The sequence below is a fragment of the Rattus rattus genome, chromosome 4, assembly GCF_011064425.1.
Source record: "Rattus rattus isolate New Zealand chromosome 4, Rrattus_CSIRO_v1, whole genome shotgun sequence".
NCBI lineage: Eukaryota > Metazoa > Chordata > Mammalia > Rodentia > Muridae > Rattus > Rattus rattus.
This window is the reverse complement of record NC_046157.1, coordinates 116,929,102-116,952,221: the sequence shown is the minus strand read 5'-3', so window position 1 is coordinate 116,952,221 and position 23,120 is coordinate 116,929,102. Positions and strand designations below refer to the sequence as shown.

Here is a 23,120-nt window from a genome sequence, read left to right as displayed (position 1 = left end):
ATGAGTCACAAGAGCAGGAAGGATGCGTTGGCATTGTCTTCACACCATGACATTTGTGAATAGCAGTTATGGCTGGTTGATACACAGGAACGAGATCAAGCCAGTTGCTACTGAGCATGGAGTGGGAGGGGTCCATGAGAACTTGATTGATGACTTCTGGGGGTGGCAGATCAGTTTTCTTCAGAGATTTAGTCCCCAGTGGGCTGTCCTTGCCTCTGTGGGTGGCCTTCCACGGTGTGCATAAAGACCACACTTTGGACTCTAGGTTGTTATTTTCTATTTTTATTTAAAAAATAGGCCATGAAGTTTGGAGAAGGATGTAGTGCTCGGGGCGTTGAAAGGAACTGGAAGAAGGAAGTGATGGTGGATGTGACTAGAACATACTGCATACATGTATGAAATTCTCACGGGAGAAATCATAATGTGAAATCAAAAAAAAAGGCATTAGAAGTTTGGGGGAGCAAGTTGTTAGTTACACCACAGAAGAGGGTGCATCTATACAATTTTAAGCCATCAAGAAACAAAAATGGGAGAGAAGTACAGCTTTCCTCCCTGGCCTCCTGCAGTGGTGCATTTTGAGGAGTCCCTGCCAATAATAAGATCTTAATAATAATAATAATAATAATAATAATAATAATAATAATAATGATATCTTGAGCCCCTTACATAAAATAGAAGACAATCTAAGCACATTCCCTTGTACATTATAAATTGATCCAGGATGACTTACAATGCCTAACACAATGTAAGCCCTAGGTAAGCGATAATCACCCTCATGCAGTCAACATTATGCAATCCACCTTTACAAACATTTCTCATATGCAGTTGGTCCAGTTCATAGGCTGGGAACCCACAGATGGACAAGTACAATTTAAGGACCGCACAGAAGTTTGAAAGAAAGAGGTTGGCATGCTCAGGTAGCTGCTAGAAAATTCTGGTAGCCAGAAGAGAGTGAAATGGCAACCCTGAGAGATCAGAAATGAAGTCCCGGGTCAGAAAATGATAGTTCCACATGACGATCGGGAGCTTCTACCCAGCTCTATAGGCAGGAGGAGACACTGTGATTTATATCTGTGAATGTGACAATCTCCATCATCTCTGTCCCTGCACATGCCTCCTAAGTCTGATGGGAACAAGAAAAATGTCCCCACTCTGTATATGTCAGGCATCACTGATGCATTCTGACTTATTTACTACATGGATACTTTGACATGAGCTGAATTATACTTTAGACAAGAACCTCTGGAGGAGTGGCACATAGGTAGAGGACAGATTTGGAAGGGCATAAGCCAAAAGGATGCAGATAATTGGTTTCCCTTGATAGCTTGTCATTCCATTTTCAAACCCCATTCCAGCACCTGGCCTACATAACACACCAAAGCACGGACATGTTTTGACAGGTGTTAGGTTTCATGGGGAGAGACCACAGAGAGGTCAGATGCTCTTCTTTGTGATTACCTTACCTCAGTTTAACATAACTGTACAGTGATTATCACCAATTTAGAGATGGAAAAGTAAAATCACTGTAATTAGTGGGTTTTGCATTCACTGGCAATTGAGGTTTTCCTTATCCTGGCATTACTTAAAATATAGCATAGGCAAAAATCATGCTAGCTAATACTGCCTAACAGGGTCTTCAAGGGTGAGACAGAGTTTCTACTTAAACAATCTGTCATTGGACTATCTGTGAATAGAAAATTCCTCCCGTGATTACCTTCCTCTGTAGGAGGCTATGATTCTGTTATACCAGCCCATGAAGCTAGCAGCCTTCTAAGTCGGCATTTTCCCTCTATCATCTGTGTGTGCTTTGAGAAGTACAGACTTGTGTTCACTTCTGCTTAGCTTGGTTCTGTACCTGAGTTGCCACCAAGTTCAGGTCCTTTGGCTAGATAGATGGTCATGGTCATTAAAGCTAAAAGGACAGAGCATCAGTACTGAAAGCACGGGATAGAGGCAGATTTCTGGTTGTAAAGATAACATGTATGCACATGTATACACACACATACACCTGTGTATCTGTGCTACACAGATAATGCAGGTATCATTTCTGTATAGATGTGCAGACATGCGTCTGTGTGTCTCCATAGGGGACATGCCTATTATTTAGAAGTTTATAAGAATAAGTACATTTAAAAACAGAGTGGTCGATTTTCTGATTTCAATTTTGTTCTTAAGATTATGAAGTTCTTTCTAGAATCAGGGCCACTTTGGAGCATTCTGGGAGATAGACCATTGCATATTTAATTAGCTTACACTGAAAATATGCATGTGGTATTAAACTGCATGAATAAAATCACAGGAATAAGACAAAAATTCCTATGTTTTTTTCTATGAAAACTTTGCCCACATGAAGGCATACTTGGAGTCAAGCCTCGGAGTGATAAAGGCCTATCCAGTAACTTTCTCTGTATTGATTCAATCCAGGTCTTATGGTGCCTCTGGGCACAATGTACGTTCTCAGAAAAAGAATTCACTCATGTGAAGTAAATCAATTATTCCAGAGCATGAGTTTACTATAGAGTGAGTTGTCTCTTCCAGGAAACTCAGCGACCAAGAGAAAGCGAGTTTGACATATTACAAAATGCAAATCAAAATTGTTTTCAGAGGAAGACTCAAGCATAAAAACTGAACGTTCTTCTGTAAAATATGAAAAATGGGAATCACTTGAACTACTACTGGGAATGGTGGGTTACTCCTCTAACCTCGTCCTCTTCCGCAGGCTCCATGTTGCTTCCTCTACCTTTCACAAAGGCTTTCGATTCAACTTACTTCAACTTCAGTTCAGCTCCGTGCTTACATATCGGTTGTCAGAAGCTGGTGTAAACGTGATTTGGTGCAGGAGGATTACAGGAAGGATCATAAGTCAGTGTCCAAAATTCAACGAACCAAAAGGAAACACAGGACTCTGAAGCTGAGTGGCTAGCTGGAGAGTGTTAAGAAAGATTTCAAAGAACCAGAAAGATTTGGTCTGCTTCTAACATAGAAATTAAAATGGAGCCCTCCACATGGGCATGGCAAAGATAGATCTCTCATGGCACTGGGCATGGGGGCTGCCACACAACGCCCTTGCAACACTGTTAGGCACAAAGTATTTTCAAGGTTGCTCCTGTGTCCTGGGAACGTGAGCTCAAGTGGCTGCTTCCTGGAGTCTCTTGTGGCATATGTGTTAGAAGAGTATGTCCATGAGTCACATCATTAGTGGAAACACTTGGGAAGGTGCAGATGCCTTGCTTCATTCAAGAGAGTCAAGGTGGCTGTATGCAGTGGTCGTAGGTGGAACATAGTCAGAGGGCTCAGGAAAGGGAAATGGACAGGACATGAGATTGCCTTACTTAACCTTTTGTTTGAAAGTGGGCCCAAAGGCTAATGAGGGATTTGAGGGCTATGGTGTTTTAATTCTGTTTCCCAGCTATTCTCCCTTCCTCAGTCTCCAACTAGGCATCTTCTTCCTGCCACCAGCTGCACATCCTGTCCTGAGGAGCTTCCTTCTCCCTGGAGGCAGCTGGTCGGCTTAGAGCTATAACCTTTGGCTTTTACCCCACAGAACGGTCCAGCAGTCAGTTACACAGGAATGGTGTAAGACACAAAAGCATTTGCTGCTGCCTTCCTTGTAACAGAGTAACAAATGTATCTGTTTTGTGCGGAAAGCACAGAATGGGTTTCAGATACCTTCATGGCCAAGGTGAGAGACAGTTTTCCTCCCTTCCTCCGAGTTCATTTCCTTGGAGACCCCGCTGCATCTCATCCTGGAACCCTCCACCTTGCTTCCCCATCCTCTCAGAATTTTTTTCCTATCAGTGAGATCTCACCCAAAGTCATCAACTTTTTATCCTAGTTTTAAAAAGTGGTTTCCCCTCCCCTAATGCATTGGGTGGTTTTCTCAACCCAGGACAGTTGTAAAACCATTGCCTTCCATTGGTGACATTTCTCACTTTTCATGAAGCAGGGTTGGTCTGTAGACTGATTCATTCAATCACATCTCCAAGCCATTGAGCCCATCACTGTCCTTCCTTGGGAATGTTTCCTAACAGGAACTGGATGGATAGATCTCCCTCACTCTCCAAGCAGCTAGGTTGCAGATACATAATGTCTATATGACTTATTACTTAATGTTTCTGAAGTACCCAACACAGAGGAGGGCGGTGTGGACAAAGGGATGGTATGGTGAACAAGGGATTCTTTGGTGTCCTGTCCCCAGTGATCCATACCCGTCTTTGCTGGGAATTTACTTACTCACATAATCGAGTGGCCCCCATATTTTAATGCCTCGTTTCTATTCCTCTCAGTCATAGAGCTTTGCTCTCCCATTTGAGCTGGGCACCTGGCTACAAGAGCACCAGATGACTCAAGTTACCTCAAATAGCTTCGGATTAAGTGTGAGGACTCATGGGAAGGCAGGCTGGGCCACTTGGCCAACTCTTTTGGAAACAGTGAAAACTCAGAGCTTTGATTGTGGCAGAGAAAGAAAGAGAGAGAGAAGTGTGCTTTGGCATGAAAAGAAGCTTCACATGGCTGCTCACTGTGAAACATGGTTCATCCTCAGAGTCGCCCAGGTCTGGGCCTCCGCATACAGCGGACAAATGAGAAACAAATTGAGGTCTTTTAAATCAAGGTGAGGTAATTGCCTTCAGGTGTCCAATAGGTCACTGGAAGGCCACACCTTGACTCACTCTGTGTTAGGTGGAAGTCTATCAGTAGAAACATGTGATACCTAACCTAAAAGAAAAAGATGCTTATTTGGACCCAGGGATTCAGACAGTAGTCACTTGGCCCTTTTGCTTTGGGCCTGTGGGAAAGTATATCAGTAGGCGTGTCAGAGAAACTGCCTTATGGTGGCTGAGAAATGGGAGGGGAAGAGGCACATACCCCAGTATCCCCTTCAGGAGCACACCCTGGGTGATGTCATTTCCTTTCACTCAACCTCACCTACAAAATGTCTTAGTATGTCCTATAGGTTGGCAACAAAGCCTTCAGCCTACAGGGTTTAGGGAGTCTTTTAAAATTCCAACTATGACACCCTTGTACTTAAATACTTCACTCTAAGTTGTTTAATGTTGTACAACTAAGTCCTCAAACCCTTTACATTTTTCTGTGGTTTAAACTGTTTTCTTGGAGTCAATCAATCAATACCCAAATAAAGTCAAACGTCATTCTAGTTAGAAAGTGACTGTCACTTCATTATCAATTCCAAAAAAAAAAAAGTTTTGGAAAGAAGAGATAATTATTCCTTAGCAATAAATCAATAAATTTGACTTACAATTCACTATCTTGTTTTATAGTTTGGACTAAATATTAATAGAAAGCAATGTGATTTTCTTTAACTCGTCATTCTTGAAACAGAAGTCAACAGTGCTATCACGCATCTTTTGTTTTAAGGGATCAGTAAAGAAACCATCCAATGTTAGTGGCGGCAACACTGTCTCATCACACAAACGTCTTTGTTCTTCAAGGGGACAAGGCAGAATCAGTTCTTGGATTGAGACAGTTTGCCGAACCGTTTTGTCATTTGAACTTAGCAGGCAAACATCAACATATTTTATTTTCTTTGGGGAATGTCCAATAGCACCCCTAATCTGTTCTAGTATTGATATTAAGAAGCCCAGCATTGTAACCAGGTCCTGCAGGAAAAATGGTGTCAGTGTTCTGCTGATTTAGACAAATGTCACCATGGGAAGGTGCTGATTTTCTTAAGTTGGACAGTCACAGTGTTTATTGTTTATTTGGTTCATCCTACTGATGCATCCTGGAAACCAACATGTGTTTAGATGGTAGCATCATCACCACACCAGTGTGGCCAGCAGGCAGAATCAGAACTGTGCCTGGAAGCAAGGAAGGCTGGCCATCAGTGTTAAAACCCAGCCTTGATCATCTCCAACGCTGGGCTACACTAACCGTTCCCAAGCCTTCTATAAAGAAGATGGAGACAAGAACAATGCCTTTTCTTTGTTTTGGGGCCTTTGTGGCAGGATCTCAACTCTGCAGCCCAGGCTGTCCTCCAACTCATGGGGGTCCTTTCAAAAATGCTCACCCTTCAAATGCTGGGATAAGACGCAAATGCCCCGCATCCTGAAACAGGTGAAAAATAATGATTTGACATTGTTTTCTAAGAAGAGGAGGCAACCCAATGTACTTTTAATACTGAAAGTTATACACATTACAAATCCATTTCACAAAAAGAGCTGTGAGCAGCACTGCCCATTGTGGATTTGACCTCCTCCATCAGAGGGCTGGACCCCCTCCATCAAGCAAACGAATCAATCATCGTGAAACTGTCCCATGGATATGCCCACACGACACTCTGATAGAGGTGATTCTTGAACTGGTTTCTTATTCCCACGCAGCATAGCACACACACATAAAAATTGGTGATGCTGATTTTTATAGCCCAAATTACTAAATATCATGAGCTTCAACATTTAATTAAACTAAAATTCACTGATGAGATTTTCTATATTTCTTTTTCCTACTGATAGCAAACACTTCCTCTGAGGGCACTACTTGATTTTTGTTAACTGCATTTCAGATGTCCAAAAGCTATCTGTGGGCCCCCACATTAGACGGGCTAGAAGGAAAAACTAATACCATGTAAATCCTGGCATCCATCAGCTGACTCTAAGTGAACAACTTAAAACACAGAAATAAATACAAAAGAGTTCTTAACTTACCTACACAATTCTGGGCTATTCCATTTCAAATCCCCTCTTTAAAACTATTCTTATCCTGTTGTCAAAGCAAACTTGGGCAAGGGCTAATAAAAGATACTAAGATTTTTGTTTGTTCCTTTGTTTTCTCTTTTCCCTAAAGGTTCTCCAATGATTGTAGTACTTCTTACTTTCCTACCGTTTTCCTGGTTTTGACATAATTTCTACTGTATACCTGAGTATATCTGAGTAGTCATATCTGATTTCAAAGAGCTTGGTCATGCCCAGGTATGATACCAGGGAAGGTATAAACCACAACTGAAAATACACAACGACTGCTTCTTGTGTGTGTAAGGCACAGTAACCCAGGAAGAAGTGCAAGACCATGACGTCAGAGATCTTGGGCTCCAGGTTCTGTCTCTGTGTCCTTCCAGCCAACTCTATCTGTCTTCTTGTGTCTAAAATAGGCCACAATTGTGTACCCGGTGGTTTCCTGTGATTTCTTAGGTTTTTACAGTTTTTTGACAGCATCGGTAAAAGACCTACTCATTCTGTCATGGAGAAAAATGACTTTATACCCACGGGTCTGGAAGTGATAAGCTCCTGGATGCTGAAAAGTACGGTGAAGAACGAGCTGAGGGTGGCTGAGCCCACAGCCATCCTTCCCTAGAAAAGCCCACAGTCCCAACTCATCATTTGAACCAGCAGCACAAGCTTAAATTACCTAAAACTCCTCCAACGTGGTCCTTCATACTTCCCCCATCAGATGCAAATGGACCAATTACACATTTCTCTCAATTATTTCCCCCTAAAGTTAAAATAGCTAAAACCCGCATTACCACAGCCTTTCTGGACCCTGATCTGCTCAGTTTTGCCATTTTTGTGAACGAATGATATTCTTTGTCAATGACCTATGTCTCTGGTTCCTTAGAAACCTTTGGAGGAATTAATAGAGAAACTCAGACTCAGTACTACACTGAAAACAAGATAAGCTTTCTCATTCCTCTCAAAGGGTAGAACAAGGGGCAATTGCCAGGTCTACAAAGGAAAACACGGAGAGAGAAGAGGATGCTCATCGTAGCAGGGACCACTCGAGCCACAGCCTGGACCTTCGCTGAGACTTCCGTTCTGAGGCAAACAGTCTAGAAACATCTGCATTCTAGAACTTCCTTTTTCCTTCTTTTTCATGTTTCTTCTCCCTCCCCCATTTTTCTTAACATGGACCAGGCTGGAGACCCAGAGGACAGCTATAAATCCTACCCAACAAGACAGCCTGCAGGTGAATAGGTTCCCAATGGACACATCCATTAAATGATGCTAAAAAGCTACCACTTCCTACTTTCTTTGCAATAAATCAGGTACAATAATTGAACAGCAGATAGAAAATATTTAGGAAGTATCCATCAGAAGAGAAACTCTATGAAATTATTTACACTTTTAAAACATGAAGAAAGCTCTGAAAATCACTCTCTTCTCTGAAATTCCTGGAGCCTGTGTGTGTGTGTGTGTGTGTGTGTGTGTGTGTGTGTGTGTGTGTGTGTGTGTGTGTGTGTGTGTGTGTGTGTGTGTGTGTGTGTGTGTGTGTGTGTGTGTGTGTGTGTGTGTGTGTGTGTCTGTGTGTGTGTGTGTGTGTGTGTGTGTGTGTGTGTGTGTGTGTGTGTGTGTGTGTGTGTGTGTGTGTGTGTGGGCAGGGGAGGGAGAACCCATCCTTTCCCTGTGCACATAAACTACAATAGAGACCAAGTAGCTCTTTTCCGTATAACATGTTTATCTGACCCCAGGGGTTTGTGTGAGGTACAAGCTGAGAACCAGATCCAAAGGGAGAGAACAAATTTCCATGAAAGTTCATTTTTTTAATAGATTTTATTTTGGGGAGAGTGAAAGCATCAGTCAGAGCCCTCAAGAAAAAAAAGGTAGTTTCCCCATCATGAGGGGGGTCACGATGAGCATGTTCTGACATAAAGAAGCCAAGAATTTCTAATTCCTATGAGACCTGTTTGTTGCTTCTCTGTCCCTTCACTCGTGCTTTGATAATGCAAAGGGTCCAGAGCTGTTGAGATGCAGCACTTTTTGTGCAGAGGGTGGTATGAAAACCTTCCTGTGGCTTTAAGCCTGGTGTCATGGAAAGTAAACTTGGAACCACCTAGACAAAGATGCATCCTACACACACACACACACACACACACACACACACACACACACAGAAACACATATGGACACACACACATATACACATACAAAACACACATATGGACACACAAAATACACATAGACACATATATATAGGCATACACATTCACACACACACAAGCACACATACATACAAACACACACACACACACACACACAAACACACATACAAACAAAAATGCACACATACACACACCCCTAAATATACCCAAAAATACAGGGGATTGTAAGCAGAAATGGTGTTTTCACATTCAATGAAGTACCGAAACATTAGGCGACACCACAAAAGTGGACTCCAAATCTGAATCTAAGAATGCCCTGGGAAGGCCTGAAGACAGCTATACCTCCACCACAGAGTATTTGATTTAGTTGTCTTGGGTGGCTATCAGACTACCTTCTCGTGACAATAAGCAGTAGAAACCAACCTTCTGGATGCCCAGAGGACACCTGCTTCTGCTATCTCACTGTAATCAATTCACAAATTCCACTTTCCACCTGAAAGTCTGCTCAGATTTCAGCTCTTTTGTTCTACAGAGCAAGTTTCTTTCCAACCAGACTCTTGTGTTAACTGCCGGATCATTCCAGGACTGGCTTTCTAAGAGTTCAGCTAAGGTCAAGCTCCTGGACCCAAAGCCAGAGTCCACAAGGGCAATATGAGGAGAGGGAAGAATGGAAGACATTACGGAGAGAGTCAGGAAGCATGGAAAGCGGAAGTAGACTACATTTCCTTAGTAGTAAGGACGTCCTTACTGAGGAGCATAGAATCTGCGATCGCCTGGCTACCCTCTTGCCTATTTACATTCCTGAGATAACAGTCTCTTCCCAGCAAACAATGGAGAAAACTCAGCATGTTCAGCATCCTTGGCATCTTAACTTCCATTAAACTTAGATTTTTTTTAATGATAAGAGTCTAAGTAACAGGAAGAATGAGAATAATTTCTAGGCTCAATGCAACTTAAGTCCAAAAGAATTTGTTAGTCCCATAAGAAAAGTCAGGATGCATACTTCTCCTGACATAGAAATGCTATATGCCCTGACCAGTGTCTTAGGGATATTAGTAACTACAGCCTTGAAGTTCAAACAGGGAACTTCAAGGAGAGTGCTTGCAAATGTACCTGTTAATGTACTCTACAGAAGCACCATACCCATTCATGATTTGAGAAGCCTGCTGACCACATTGCATTAGAACATAGAGCCCCACTTCTGAGAGAACCAGCATACTGATGTAAACACACCCTTCCATCTACTATCAGTGGATAATGGCTATACACGGAAGTTTTAATCTCTCGGGATCTCTTCTTTAATATTTCTTTTATTTTTGGTACAATGTAGATGTGGTTGTCTGAATGAGATGTCTTCTATAAGTTTGAGGTCAAATACTTGGTCTCTGGTTGGTGGTGATTTGGGGAGCATTAAGTCAAGTATACTCCAGGACTCCCTAACATTGCTCCCATGCCCACTTCCACCCTCATCCAACTTCTCCATCATTCAGCATCTGCAGGGATCCCCATCTCCACTCTTGAACATTGTACAAAATGATTAATTATTCATGGCCACCTTGAGCATTCTAAACATGTTCTATATATACACAGTCCGAGAGACAGATTCTGAAATTCAAGGTTCCTATAAACCTGTTTGTAGAACTAGACACCAGGCCCAGCCCACACTCCACACAGACCTTGTAACCAGCTGATCACACGTTTTCAATGATGCCACTCACACAACGGCGAGGACACTGGAAGTCACACAGTGATATGAATAGCAACTGGGAACGTTTCATTACTGGGTCAAACCGGATTAATACGCTGCTTTATTTAGGTTCTCTTTGAAAGGAAAAACCACACAACCTTTAACTCGTGGCTTTTATGACGGCGAGTTCAGCTTCTTCCCTTTGCCTCTTTGCCTCACAGACTCTATCTGCTTCTGAAATGAATGGGCTGCCAGGAGGCATGACCCCAAATGCTTTTTAATCAAAGTCCCATCTACAGCAGGTCAGGGGGAACTCTAAATAGATTCCCCACACCCTGACACACAGATTACAGTGTACAGGGTACAACTGAATGTCAAAGAAAAACCAAGGCAGGAGTTCCACTATTCTTTACTACCATGTTTTCACTAGCCACAAGGAAAGGGCAACCATATAACGATATAGTTTGGGGGACAACGCTTCATTGACAAGCTTCCTTCAGTGTAACACCCGGAAGACCAGTATGATCCAAACACTACCAATCTGCAGCTTACGCGGACAAGTTTTAAAAACCTTCCTCTCAGTTAGTGACTAAAACAGTAACTATTGTTTATTTATTATTTATATATGAATATACAGTATTATATAATAACGTATCCTAATAAATATGTTACTTAATAAATAACTAATTTTATTTACCTCATAAAGTTATTTATTACTTCAAAATAATTTAAACTCCTCATCAAAAAAATTAAGTTCCATATTTAAGATAATCTATTTTAAAATCTATGTCTTAAAAATCTGTTTAAATTTATCCTGAAATTATAGGATCGTAACCATTGTATCATGTGTTGAATGGGTTTAAACTGTTACCAACACACCTACTGTGTGTAAGCTCATTCAACTAGACACACAGAAACAGCTCTAGAACTCCATGGGCAGTTTAGATGATGCGACCTTGCTTGGAATATTTTGCAGCCTCCCACCAGGAGCATGGGGATCGGACTCATAAAATGTTAGTATCCGTTCCAGATCAACAATCAAGTCCATGATTATACTTCATAGGAAACTCAAGAATTAATTTTAGCACCTTTTTCATGTTAGCTCCATATTGCATTAGCATAAGTTTGGATAATAGATACTTCATTTCATCGCAACCAAAGGTTTTAAAGAAATCAACTTCTAGTTGTTCTAAGGATAAGAAAATCTAGTCTTTTACATAAGTCAGCCAACTTAATACATTAGAAAGCAAAAGTTCAATAAAACTCAGGAATCGGGCTGTGAGCGGTGGGTGACTTACGCCATGATGCCTGAAAGGTGGAACATTTCAGCAGTGATGTAGGACAAGTAGCTGTACAGGAAGACAAAGAGCGGCTCAATGACCCGGATGTTGTGTGTGAAACGGGTGGTGAACGCTGCTATGAATCCCAGCAGGATGCCAATCAGCACCCCGCCAATCCCCACGACGAAGAAGTTAGCGATGCCAGCAAACACGTCCACGGTCTGGATGGTCTTCATCTGGCAGAAGGACTTGAACAAGTTGTACAGGACCTGGGCGGATGAGAAAGCACACGGTCAGTTCTGCTGGGGCTGGAGACATGGCGGCAGTTAAAGTGCTTGTCACACAAGCCTGAGGATCAATGTTTGAGTTCCCAGCACCCTTGCAAATTCTGAGTTGGCATGGAGGCCTGCTTGAAATCTTAGGAGAGACAAGGGACCTCAGAAGTGACCTGGCATTATCAAACTCTGGGTGCAGCTTTGATATCTTACCTCAGTAAAAACAACTGGAGAATGATGGAGGAAGACTCCCAGTGTTACCCTTGCCTCCACATGCACACACAGGTACACGCACATACATAACACACACACACACACACACACACACACACCACATGCATACACATGAGAAAGAATAATAATATTCTTCCTAGTTTTCCTTACGATCACCCTCCTGGGCACAGACAAAGTCTTTTAAGGAGATCGGTTCAATGTCAGGGGAAATTATTGTGTAGTTATTGCCACATATAATAATAGTCTGGATTTAAATAAAATCTTTGACAAAAGTGTCCTGGTGCCTTTTCAGATAAATATTTTGAGAAGTAAGAGAATATTACAAAGTTAGTACTCAAATTATTCCTAAAATATTAATATTTAACAATATTGTTAATATTGTTAATTTTTTCAGCTACTACCTGGAGGGAGGCTATTTTCAAATACTTGCTCGCCACACCTGCACATATTGCCATGGCTCAGAAGCCGCATGTCCTAGGGAAACATATCAGTCTGCTGTGAAAATACACTTACTTTACAGGGTCCTATCATAGAATCACGACAGGGAGGGAGCCCGTCCTTCAATGTGGGTACCCCACTGAAGGAGTCCTCCTTCCAGGAAACTCATCTTCACATCAGATCCCACCTTCTTGCTCCACTCACATACGCAGCATGCCTAGTATCATGTAAAGTCCTGAGGGTGTTTCTTAAAGAGGTCATCTGTACATGGTATGTGATCATGTACAGTATAAACATGTTGTAGCTTCACACACATTTTATGCCTCTAAAGTAACGGGGCCATTCCTGTTTGGTTTTTTAGAAGTCTTGATTTAATAGACTTCAGCTTGAGACCCCATATGAACAACAATGCCAAGCAACCAGAGCTTCCAGGGACTAAGCCACTACCCAAAGACTATACATGGACTGACCCTGGACTCTGACCTCATAGGTAGCAATGAATATCCTAGTAAGAGCACCAGTGGAAGGGGAAGCCCTGGGTCCTGCCAAGACTGAACCCCCAGTGAACGTGATTGTTAGGGGGAGGGCAGTAATGGGGGGAGGATGGGGAGGGGAACACCCATAGAGAAGGGAAGGGGGAGGGGTTAGGGGGATGTTGGCTGGGAAACCAGGAAAGGGAATAACAATTGAAGTGTAAATAAGAAATACCCAAGTTAATAAAGATGGGGGGAAAAAAGTCTCCCAACCAAAATGAGCCCAGGACCAGATGGGTTTAGGAAAAAAAAAAGAGTGCTACTCGCTTCATGTTCAGTGGGCAACGTGTTTTCCCCCGTGTGGAAGCTCCAGCACTACATGGGAGGGGAAGGACTGACTCCGAAGCCTCATTGCTTTTTCCCACAGAAGCAGAGACCTGTTTAACTCAAACCACCCTTCTGTTACTGTTTTCACTGTGGAATTTAACACTCAGAATTTTTTTAAAGCCAGCTTATGAGCGCATCGGAGACAAAGGCCTAAGATGTACCTCCATTTGGTTCTCAGAATGTAGAAATCAATCAAGTGTTTTAGAAATCAAATGACACAAAATGCCATGTTGGAGAGGAAGTTTCCTGACCTGAGTGAAGTGTTGAAGGTTCCACACGAGCTCATGAGCCAGCCTCCTCCTGGTAAGCAGCCATGACCCAACGCTTGTGACCCTCTGGCCCTATCTCAGTTATTGACAAAGTCTTCTACCTCATAGACCTGGCATAAATGTTTCCTCCTTTCCTCTGAATTACAAGATCCTTGGAGTCATCAACTTTTATGGCTTCTTTCTTTTGTCCTGCTTGGTGGGTGTACCAATTCTTACTTTCTGTCATGAGTTTGCTGCAGAATCAGGGTACAATAACAGCTCTGGGCCACCACTACTGCCTTATAGGATTTAAAAGATGATACATGAATCTCTTGCCTCTACACTATCAAAGACAAAGGTAACAGCCTCCAGTGTCTCAGGAGAAGTGGCTTTTCCCAGAGTGTGCTATGGTTAGTCAGTTCAGTTTCTGCATTGAACCCTTTGGTTCTACTTAGATGCTGTAGGTCCATCCTGACTCAGCAGCCTGCACTAGTAGAGCCCATCTCTCCCTTGGTCTATCTACCTTACTCACTTGGATTTTTCATTTTCTAGCCTCGAGATTCAAAGTCTTTGGTTGTTGTCCAGCTTTGAGAAATCCTAATACACGTATCTCGCCTTCCCTTTCATTCTCCTTCCTTCTTTGCTTCCTTCCTGATTGACTGCTTCCCACAACACCCTGAAAAGGCAGAGGTAGAATTGTTCTACTATTCTACAAAACATAACGTATATCCCCATTCTGTTCTGTGTTTTTCTTTACTGTCGTTTTCCTTGAAGAAAACAATCCCCTAAGCCTGGGAACTGTCTCCCAAGATATCATTACTGAAGCTTGATTCTTCCCAAGGGCCTTCCCAGACTCCTACAGCCTTTAGGAATTGTCCTTACCTCTGACCTGCAACATACAGAAGGAAGAAACCAGTTGGCACTTTGCTATTTTGTAGTGGCTACCTTTCCCTTGAGTACCATGTTTCCCCCAACAAGATAAGAAACCTCTTCCCGGAGGGATACAGAGACAGTCTCCTCCTCCTCTATCCTTCCTCCACCTATCACACTGACAAGACTGAGCAAGGAGCTTGAATGTGCTTGTACATGAAATAACTGATATCAGCAGAGTCGCAGTCACAACCCTTCCAAACCTTTTTCCTAGCTACTCAAACCATCCAATTTACCAAACAGTGTTCCGCTTCCAGTATTGCTCTAAATATTGAAAGAGCGAAGCTCAGTCACAAATACTTTACTTTGGGACAAGGGCAGAATGTCCAGTTTGACCAGTTTACTGTCGAGATACCAGTGCCGCCATGCTGGAGCAAATGGCAAATGGTAAGGCAGAAGCATAGTCTACGATCAGAGAGTCTTCATAAGCTCCGACGTGCTTTATATTGAATCTTTTGGAACTAATTATAACTATACAGAGAGTTCATTTTAGTTAAATGCTCTAAGCTTATCTGAGATAATCTATATACAAAAAAGATTTGAAGTTTAATTCACATATGATTACATGTGTGTATTATAATGATGTATGTGGGTGACACAAGTAGCCCAGGTGTTGTCCCAAAGTCGACACCTCTGTAATAAATCACTAATAGGCTAATATGATGGCTGAGTGTTCTTCGGCCTGTCATATTATCTAAGGCCCATTTGCTGTGATGATTTACATATATGTGCATGTGAGATTATGAATTAAACAATTTGAATTCAGATTTTAAATGTGCATCGATTCAGTGAAGGTATATAGAACAAATTATGCAAATAAAGTTGTTTATTCTGGAAACTAGCATGCAAATCACTTTATTATGAAACACAGTGTATAACTACTTTATATCACGAATTTCAGATAATTCTGTGATTTGCAAGGTCTAGGTTGAGTGGACAATGTTCCTTGTTTACCACCCTTAAGTGAAATTCCACCCACAGCCCATAATAAGGTACCAGCAGGATGCATCACTCACTTCTATCTTCAAAGCCTGTTGTCCTTTCCCAAGCCTAGCTACAGGTAGATAATGAGGAAACACTCAAGAAAGTTCCATGAATCTTCTTAGAAAACTAGAGCAGTCAATGGCTGCACTGGCATGGTGTGGTGTGTTACCATGTGAGTAAGTCAACTTGCCAGACTACGTGGAAACAGTAGGATGTCTCTGATATCTGGAAATTTGGACCACCCTTGGATTTGTCATAAATATAAAGGTTTAACATGCAAATGCTAGCTGAAAACAATTTTAGTCTTCTAATTGTGTGCTATCTCCCTACTTGACTCTAGCTTATCCTTGCCTTTGATAATAGCATGGTGAGTTTGTTCTGCAACTTCTAGATTCAATATTGCTTGAGCTTTGAGATACTTTTGTGCTAGAAATTCTTCTCTTTAACCTTTCTGGATGATCTTATCATGATAAGAAGGGGTGGGTTGATGTAACACAGCTTTGCTCTGTTTTACTGATATCCCTCAATCTTCAACTCCTGGTGATGCTACTTGTTTGACTCTAAGCATGCTGATCCAGATTTTCTCAGCCTTTCATAGTCCACAAGTTAGTAAAACTTTTCCTGGTGATACAACTCTGGGATTGAGTCGAGGATCATCAGTAAAATGTCTCCATGCCTGTTCTCTGAAGGACTCTGGGGAGAAGACAAATAACCATTTACACCATTACTCTAGTTGTTCCCAGCCTGGATTCAGTTCGGTGCGATATGTAATCAGTTCTGCGAGAGAAATAATATTAGGGTGTTTATCTTTGTTGTCATCTGGTGCAAGCCTGGGAGACTATTCCGATACTCCATGAGTGTATGCTTTGAGAGAGCTTGCAAGGCCACACGTGGCCTACCACAGAAACCCACTAGGTTGTCCTGACCACGGATGAGAGTTTCCACTTTAACACCCACCCGCCATGCTTTCTTTGTTCCTCTTTGGCTTTCACTGGGGCAGCCATCCATCTCTATCCACAAAACAGCTCGTGGCTGGGCCTCCTGGAGAGCAAGTGCAGGAGGTACCTCAGTGTCTCCCGCTGCATTTGCACACTTTGAATTGTGAGTTATCCAGATCCGTCATGAAATCTGACACTGGAAACACTCAGAGTAGACCACTGATCTAACTGGGTAAGGGATTCTCTGGGTGGTAGAGAAGGCCCCATAAACTGCTCGTCATTCTGAAAGCAACCTCACTTTCCCTTAGAAGGAATCCAGCAAGGTGGTCTTATTTCCTTCTAAGTTTTCTTTTGCATTAAATAGACTCACTCTAACAATTGCACATCCAGGGCTCCATAATCTCCTCTAGCAAGGGTAAAATTTACATATAAATATAAGTCCCAGGGGAAAAACCTGAAGCCTGGGGAAATTAGAATGAGTTATAAAATGTCTTAACTGTTATGGCAGCTTCTAGTTAAAATTTAATACCGAAAGTTAATGACCAATCACTGTTAATAAATAATAGAATGTATGAATTGAGTGCGGTTATTTGAGTAAGTTAACTTGCTATCTAGAAGAAAATATCTTCTTAGAAGCTATTCTAAAATTATATGACTCAACTATCAAATTATTTTCTCCATATTAATGTCCACCTGAAGCTAATGCACATCAGATTAAAAAATATATACTCTCATTTACTTCAAGGATCTGCTTTTGCAGTAAAAAATAACTAAGAGAAAACTGCTTTTTCCAATGCACACAGTCAAATGAGTCGTGAATGTGAAAGACAAGAGGTAATGCGGGGGGGAAAGAGTGAGGTTATGGGAAGTGAACACGCTTCAATCTGTCCACCTCAGTTTTATCTACAGTGTGGTAGGACCTCCTTCATAGGTTGTCTAAAGAGTTGGGCATGAGAAAACTGTTCACTAGGAATTAATGGCTGCCATTGCCATCTCCCTCTGACACCACTAGTTCAAACCAACCAATTTCCCAGTTCAGGATCATGTGACTGTAAGTACTGAAAGGAGAGATCTCTGAAGGATCTGGGATCAGGGAAGGATCTGCTTCATCTGCCTGACTCCTTGCCTGAGTTCAGAAGGCGAGGCAGAAGTGAACTCTGGTAAAGTTAATGAAAACTCTTAACTCTGTGTGTGATAATGAAGAGATAATTAAAATAATTAGTGATATACATGTATATCACTAGTAAAGGTCTCTTCAAACGTGTTGTACAATTTGTATATACTAATGGCTTCCCTTCTCACAGGGATCTGAGGTCTCTCAAATTATTACCTAAGACCATTACTTTAAAAAGAAAAACCACAGCACTAAGCCATCAGAGATACAATGGCCACAGTCATGTTTCTGCTTCGTAACTTGGTGCTCGTGCTTTGTATTATGAAGATGCTGGCTGGCTACACCCTCTTTGGGGGCCCATTGCAAAATGAAAACAAGGAGCCAATTATACCCTAATAAATAAAATACAGGTAATTAATTAAAATGTGCATTAAGAGTTTCGAGATCGCAGCATAAGATCATTAACCAAAGTGGAGGGTTCTGATATAATGAAATATGTACTCAGTGCTCCCACCCCTTCCCAGACATCCAGTCTGTAGACTCTTCTTAGTGGCCGGCATCTTTGAGCGATAACAATGGGTTGGTGGCTGCAGATTCAGCAAGATGGGAATCTGCCCATGGAAAAGACCAAGGCAAAGTTCAACAGCTGAGACTTTCATCCTCATCTTCTCATGGAAGGGTAAGGGTGGAAGGTGAAATTGATAACATATGTACAATGATGTAATTAACCTATGACCAATGATATTATCAATCATGCCTGTGTAAAAGGAACCCAAAGGGGTGGGTTCAGAGGGCTTTTGGATAGCTTGCATGTGGGGGCTTGATATGTTAGAGGGGATGTGGAAGCTTCATGTCTTTCCCCCCAGGTCTTGCCTGGTAAGCCCCTTCATCTGTGTCTGTTGCAACATTGATACATTAAACCAGTATCTATGAGCTCTGTGAGCTTCTCCAGTAAAGAGGAGATGTGGGAATTCTGTTGTACAGTCCATTGGTTAAAATTACAAGTCAAGCAAACTAAGGTTTGCAATTACCCTTTGAAGATGAGCAAAAGACAGTCTGGGGGACTGAGCTCTTCTTACCTGTGTATCTGATGCTATGTCTAGATAGCACTCTCAGTAATGATTTGGTTTAGACGGAAGCCAACTGATGTCTGCTATAGAATCTATTGCCCCATTGTTATGTGGGAGATACTTCCCTGTAGTATTGTAAGCATACAGAAAGATATGATGAGCATGGTTGGTTGTTCCCACTGCATCCTTGGCGAGCCTTCTACAGTATGAATGGTAGGTGTTTCCCACATACTCTGTGATCTGTTCCACTTACCACTGTGACTGCATCGTTGAGCAGAGACTCGCCAAAAACCAGAATATAGAGCTGTTCGTTGACATGAATGTTCTCAAAGACAGCAAGCACAGCCACAGGGTCCACAGCTGAGATCAGGCTGCCGAAGAGCAGGTTCTGGAGCAGGGTGATGTCGCTGAGGCCAAACGCCTCAATCTGGCAGATGCCAAACAAAGACAGCCCAATGCCAATGGAATTCCACAGTGTGCCTACCACAGCATACCAGAAAATGGTGCCCAAGTTCTCAAAGAAAGGTCGAGTAGGCATGAAGTAGCCAGCATCCAGAACAATGGGTGGCAGGAGGTATAGGAAAAACACATCTGTTTTCATTGCAGGGGGAGACTTCTCATCGACACCGAAGATAATCCCACCAAGTAGAAGCCCAACCATTATGAGAAGACAGCTCTCCGGCACGATCGTGGGCAACTTGTGGTAGAGATGGAAACCTGGTTAAGAGAAACACAGAGCTTGGGTTATGCAGGAGTCAAAGAAAAGGGGTATTAGTTCTCATAGCAACAATGGATATAACTTCAGAATCCCCAAGATCACTATACTTGGCTTCCATATTGCAAAATGGCCCACTTTTGAAAAGTTTACACTTACCTATTTATGTGTATGCAAGAGATATTACTGAGGCATAAACTGAATTCTAAGCCAGAAATCAAATGCTATAAATACAGGTTGTTTCCGTGGCACAATGTGGGGGCTTCTATATCTTTATTACATTTTTGAAAATGCTGTGCAGAAATGGGAGAGAACGATGAGATTTGTGCGTATGTGTCGTGTGTGCCCCCGTGCGTGCCCCTGCTCCTCTTTGTGGCAATGCCAGTACAACATCTTTGCCTGCGTGTGTGCACTCAGCATTTCTCTCCTCTTCACCACAGCCTTCTTTCTGCTCAGGTGTTCTCTACATTAGGAGAAGCACACTAGGAGAAGGACATAAATATTTGTTTTCCATTTCTGGGAGGCTCTTATGCAGGCCCGAGGACACTTCTAGTGTTGTTTCTCGGGACCGAGCTGTTCACATTGAGTTGGTTGTTGCCGCTGTTGTTGTTTCAGTTGTCTGTTTGCTTGTTTGTTTGAGACAGGGCCTTGAACTAGCAAGGACGTGGTAATCTGACCAGCGACCAATCAGCTTCCTCCAGTTCTGGGATTACAAGCACATGCCAATCCACCCAGCTTGTTTGCCTGGGTTCTATCAAATCTCGTGTTTGGACGACAAGCACTTTCTTAGTGGTGCTATTAAACCATGCAATGCAATTTTATACTTAAAACAAGTCAATGCTGTTCAGAACATCTTCCCATTAACGTTTCACTCCATCCTAACCTAAACCCAGTAGGTAGTAGACAAGGAAGTTGTTCTTATGTTTTTAAACACTGAAGTGACAATCAAGGGGCCAAGCCCTCTAGCCTCTCACCATGGTGGTTTGGGTCAAGAGTCATCTTAGAGATGAGTTCTATTCCTTCCTCCGTTGTCAATAAAGGTTAGTATTTGCTTTATCCTTAATTTCACTTTAATACAGAATGTGTTTAATCTTTGAGATGTGGGATCCTTAAGGGAAAAAAACAAGTAAATTTACTAAGAACTGTTTGTGGGGCACACGCCTTCAATCCCAGCACTTGAGAGGCAGAGGAAGGCAGATATCTGTGAGTTCAAGACCAGACTGGTCTACAATTAAGCCCGGGGGAGTCAGGACTGTTACACAGACAGACATTGTTGGGGAAAAAAAACAAATAAAAAAAAGTATGTTAAGTGACTGCTTTATGAAGAATATATACACACTGAGCTCCACCTCTGGAAGTGTTTCCAAACAAGTGGAGACACAGGGGTATCTCTGAATTACTCCAGTCTGGTACAGGTGATCCAGCTGAATGTAGGTATCGGCTAAGGAGAACATCCACAAGGAGCCAGCACTATGTGGACTTTAAAGAGTAACCTCCTAGACAGGCATAAGAGCCTTGGCAGAAAGGAGGGGAAGGAAATAGCTGTATCTTCTACTCCATGCAGGAGCCCAGTGTGCCTCTGACATAGAGGACACCTGAGAAGTGGCTGTCATAGAATAAATGGGAGGGGCATATTGACTGTGAAAGCTTGTGAGGAATGAACGTGACATCCCTTGGAGATCAACTGAAGAGGCTTCAGGAGAGTGAGGTAACAACACATCAGCCCGAGACACTTTATGTTTTAGAATCAAAGCAGAATACGAAAAGCTTATGGCTCTAGCCGAGGCCATCTTAACACAACAGAATGCAGATTACGGAACATTGGGAGACGATTGGGACCTTGACTCTTAAACTGGGAACCAGGCACACTGGGCAGCCTCAGCAATGATGCGCAGTGGAAGCCAGCATGGCAGCAACAGGAAACTTAAAGACACTGTGGCAAAGGCTGTACTGGTACAAAGATGATCAGAAAGTCGCCCTAGTGGTGGAAAGGGGGTGCAGGTGCCAGGTGCATCTGTGGCACCCTTCCAAGAACCAGGTATGTCAGGCACATCTGAGGCGCCCTCCCAAGGATCATATTTATCAGGTACATCTGAGGCACCCTCCGGAGGAGCACTATGCATATTAGGCACATCTGAAATGCCCTCGCAAGGACCACATGTATCAGGTGCATCTGAGGTACCCGTCTGAGAACCCCGTGTATCAGGCACGTCTGTGGCACTCTCTGGAGGACCGTTTGTGTACCTCTCTGCCACTGTAGTGACAGGCAGGGTGATGAAAACACTGCCCTTCGGCACCACTTCTCCTCAGGCCCGACGGCTCTTTCCTCACTGTTCTCATCTTCGTGACTCATTTCTCTCCAAGCACCTAGTCAATATGGTCTGCCTGCATCCATATCTTACAGTGCCTTCCATAGTGAGACTTCTTCATATAGGGAGACTTCTCTCATCTTTCAGACTCCCAGAGGCTGACTCTCAAAACTCAACCTGCGGGGTTGGGGATTTGGCTCAGTGGTAGAGCGCTTACCTAGGAAGCGAAAGGTCCTGGGTTCGGTCCCCAGCCCCAGAAAAAAAAAAAAAAAAAAAAAAAAAAAAAAAAAAAAAAAAAACTCAACCTGCGGCTGCAGGATGACAGACTCATTCCCTCAGTGTCTCAGGGGGAAATTTGTCCGTGCTCCTGGGGTTAACTTTACTGTCCTGGGAGACCCAGACGTTCTGAGATCTACTCTCTGTGGATTTGTAAAAGGAAGAACTGCTCACAGTTGGTATCGCATGGCCTGCCTGAGAGCTAGGACTGGGACTCTGATTTCTCACCATCACCAAATAGCTCAGAGATTCCTGGGTGTGTGTGTGTGTACACGTGACTGTGTGCACTGGACCCACATATATCTTTGAGTTTTTTGTTTGTTTTGTTTTGTTTTAGATCCCCACTCCCACACAGTGACCCTCTACCTTGTTTGAGTTGCTTTCCCCGTGTAAAGAAGGCTCTCTCTCTTCTGTTCACCCTTCACTAGCTTACTGCGTTGGTGAAAAGGATAAGACAGCAAGCCGTTTGGAGACAGGAGACTTGCAGATCTGTGTTCACTCTGTGAGCTAAAAAAGAGCCTTCCTTCCGTGTTTGGGAAACTCCATGTTTCCTCCCTTGCCCTTCTGCCTTTGCCACATGAGACTATCATCACTAGAGGTCAAGGTTTGGAACCTTGGTCTTAGACTCCCAGCATTCAAAACCATGAGAAAATAAATGCCCCTTAAAAAAAAAATTCCCAGTCTACAGTGTGGTTGCAGCACCAGGAATGGTCTAAAACAGAAAGGTGTCAAAATTATAGGAAAGGTGTGTGGACAAGCTGGAATACGTTCCCAGAGACCCACTGCCATGGTTGTTTTAATAAGTGAAACTCTCTTACAAACAGCATGACATACTGAGCTGTGAGACTCCATGAGCCGAAGCAACTTAATCTGGAAGAATATAAAATAGTAATTTTTACACAATAAAGTGAACATCTGTATGTGGGGTA

At 42.7% G+C, this 23,120-nt stretch overlaps 1 protein-coding gene across 1 annotated transcript in view; it reads right to left on the bottom strand.

Moving 5' to 3' along the window:
* Positions 1-23,120, bottom strand: part of Slc9a2 (solute carrier family 9 member A2) — an 83,057-nt gene that overhangs the window by 31,045 nt on the left and 28,892 nt on the right. The window contains exons 2-3 of the mRNA XM_032901019.1: positions 19,145-19,608; positions 11,819-12,069 (exon numbers count right to left, since the gene is read on the bottom strand). Coding sequence (XP_032756910.1) covers positions 11,819-12,069; positions 19,145-19,608 — 715 coding nt within the window. The remainder of the gene's footprint in view (positions 1-11,818; positions 12,070-19,144; positions 19,609-23,120) is intronic.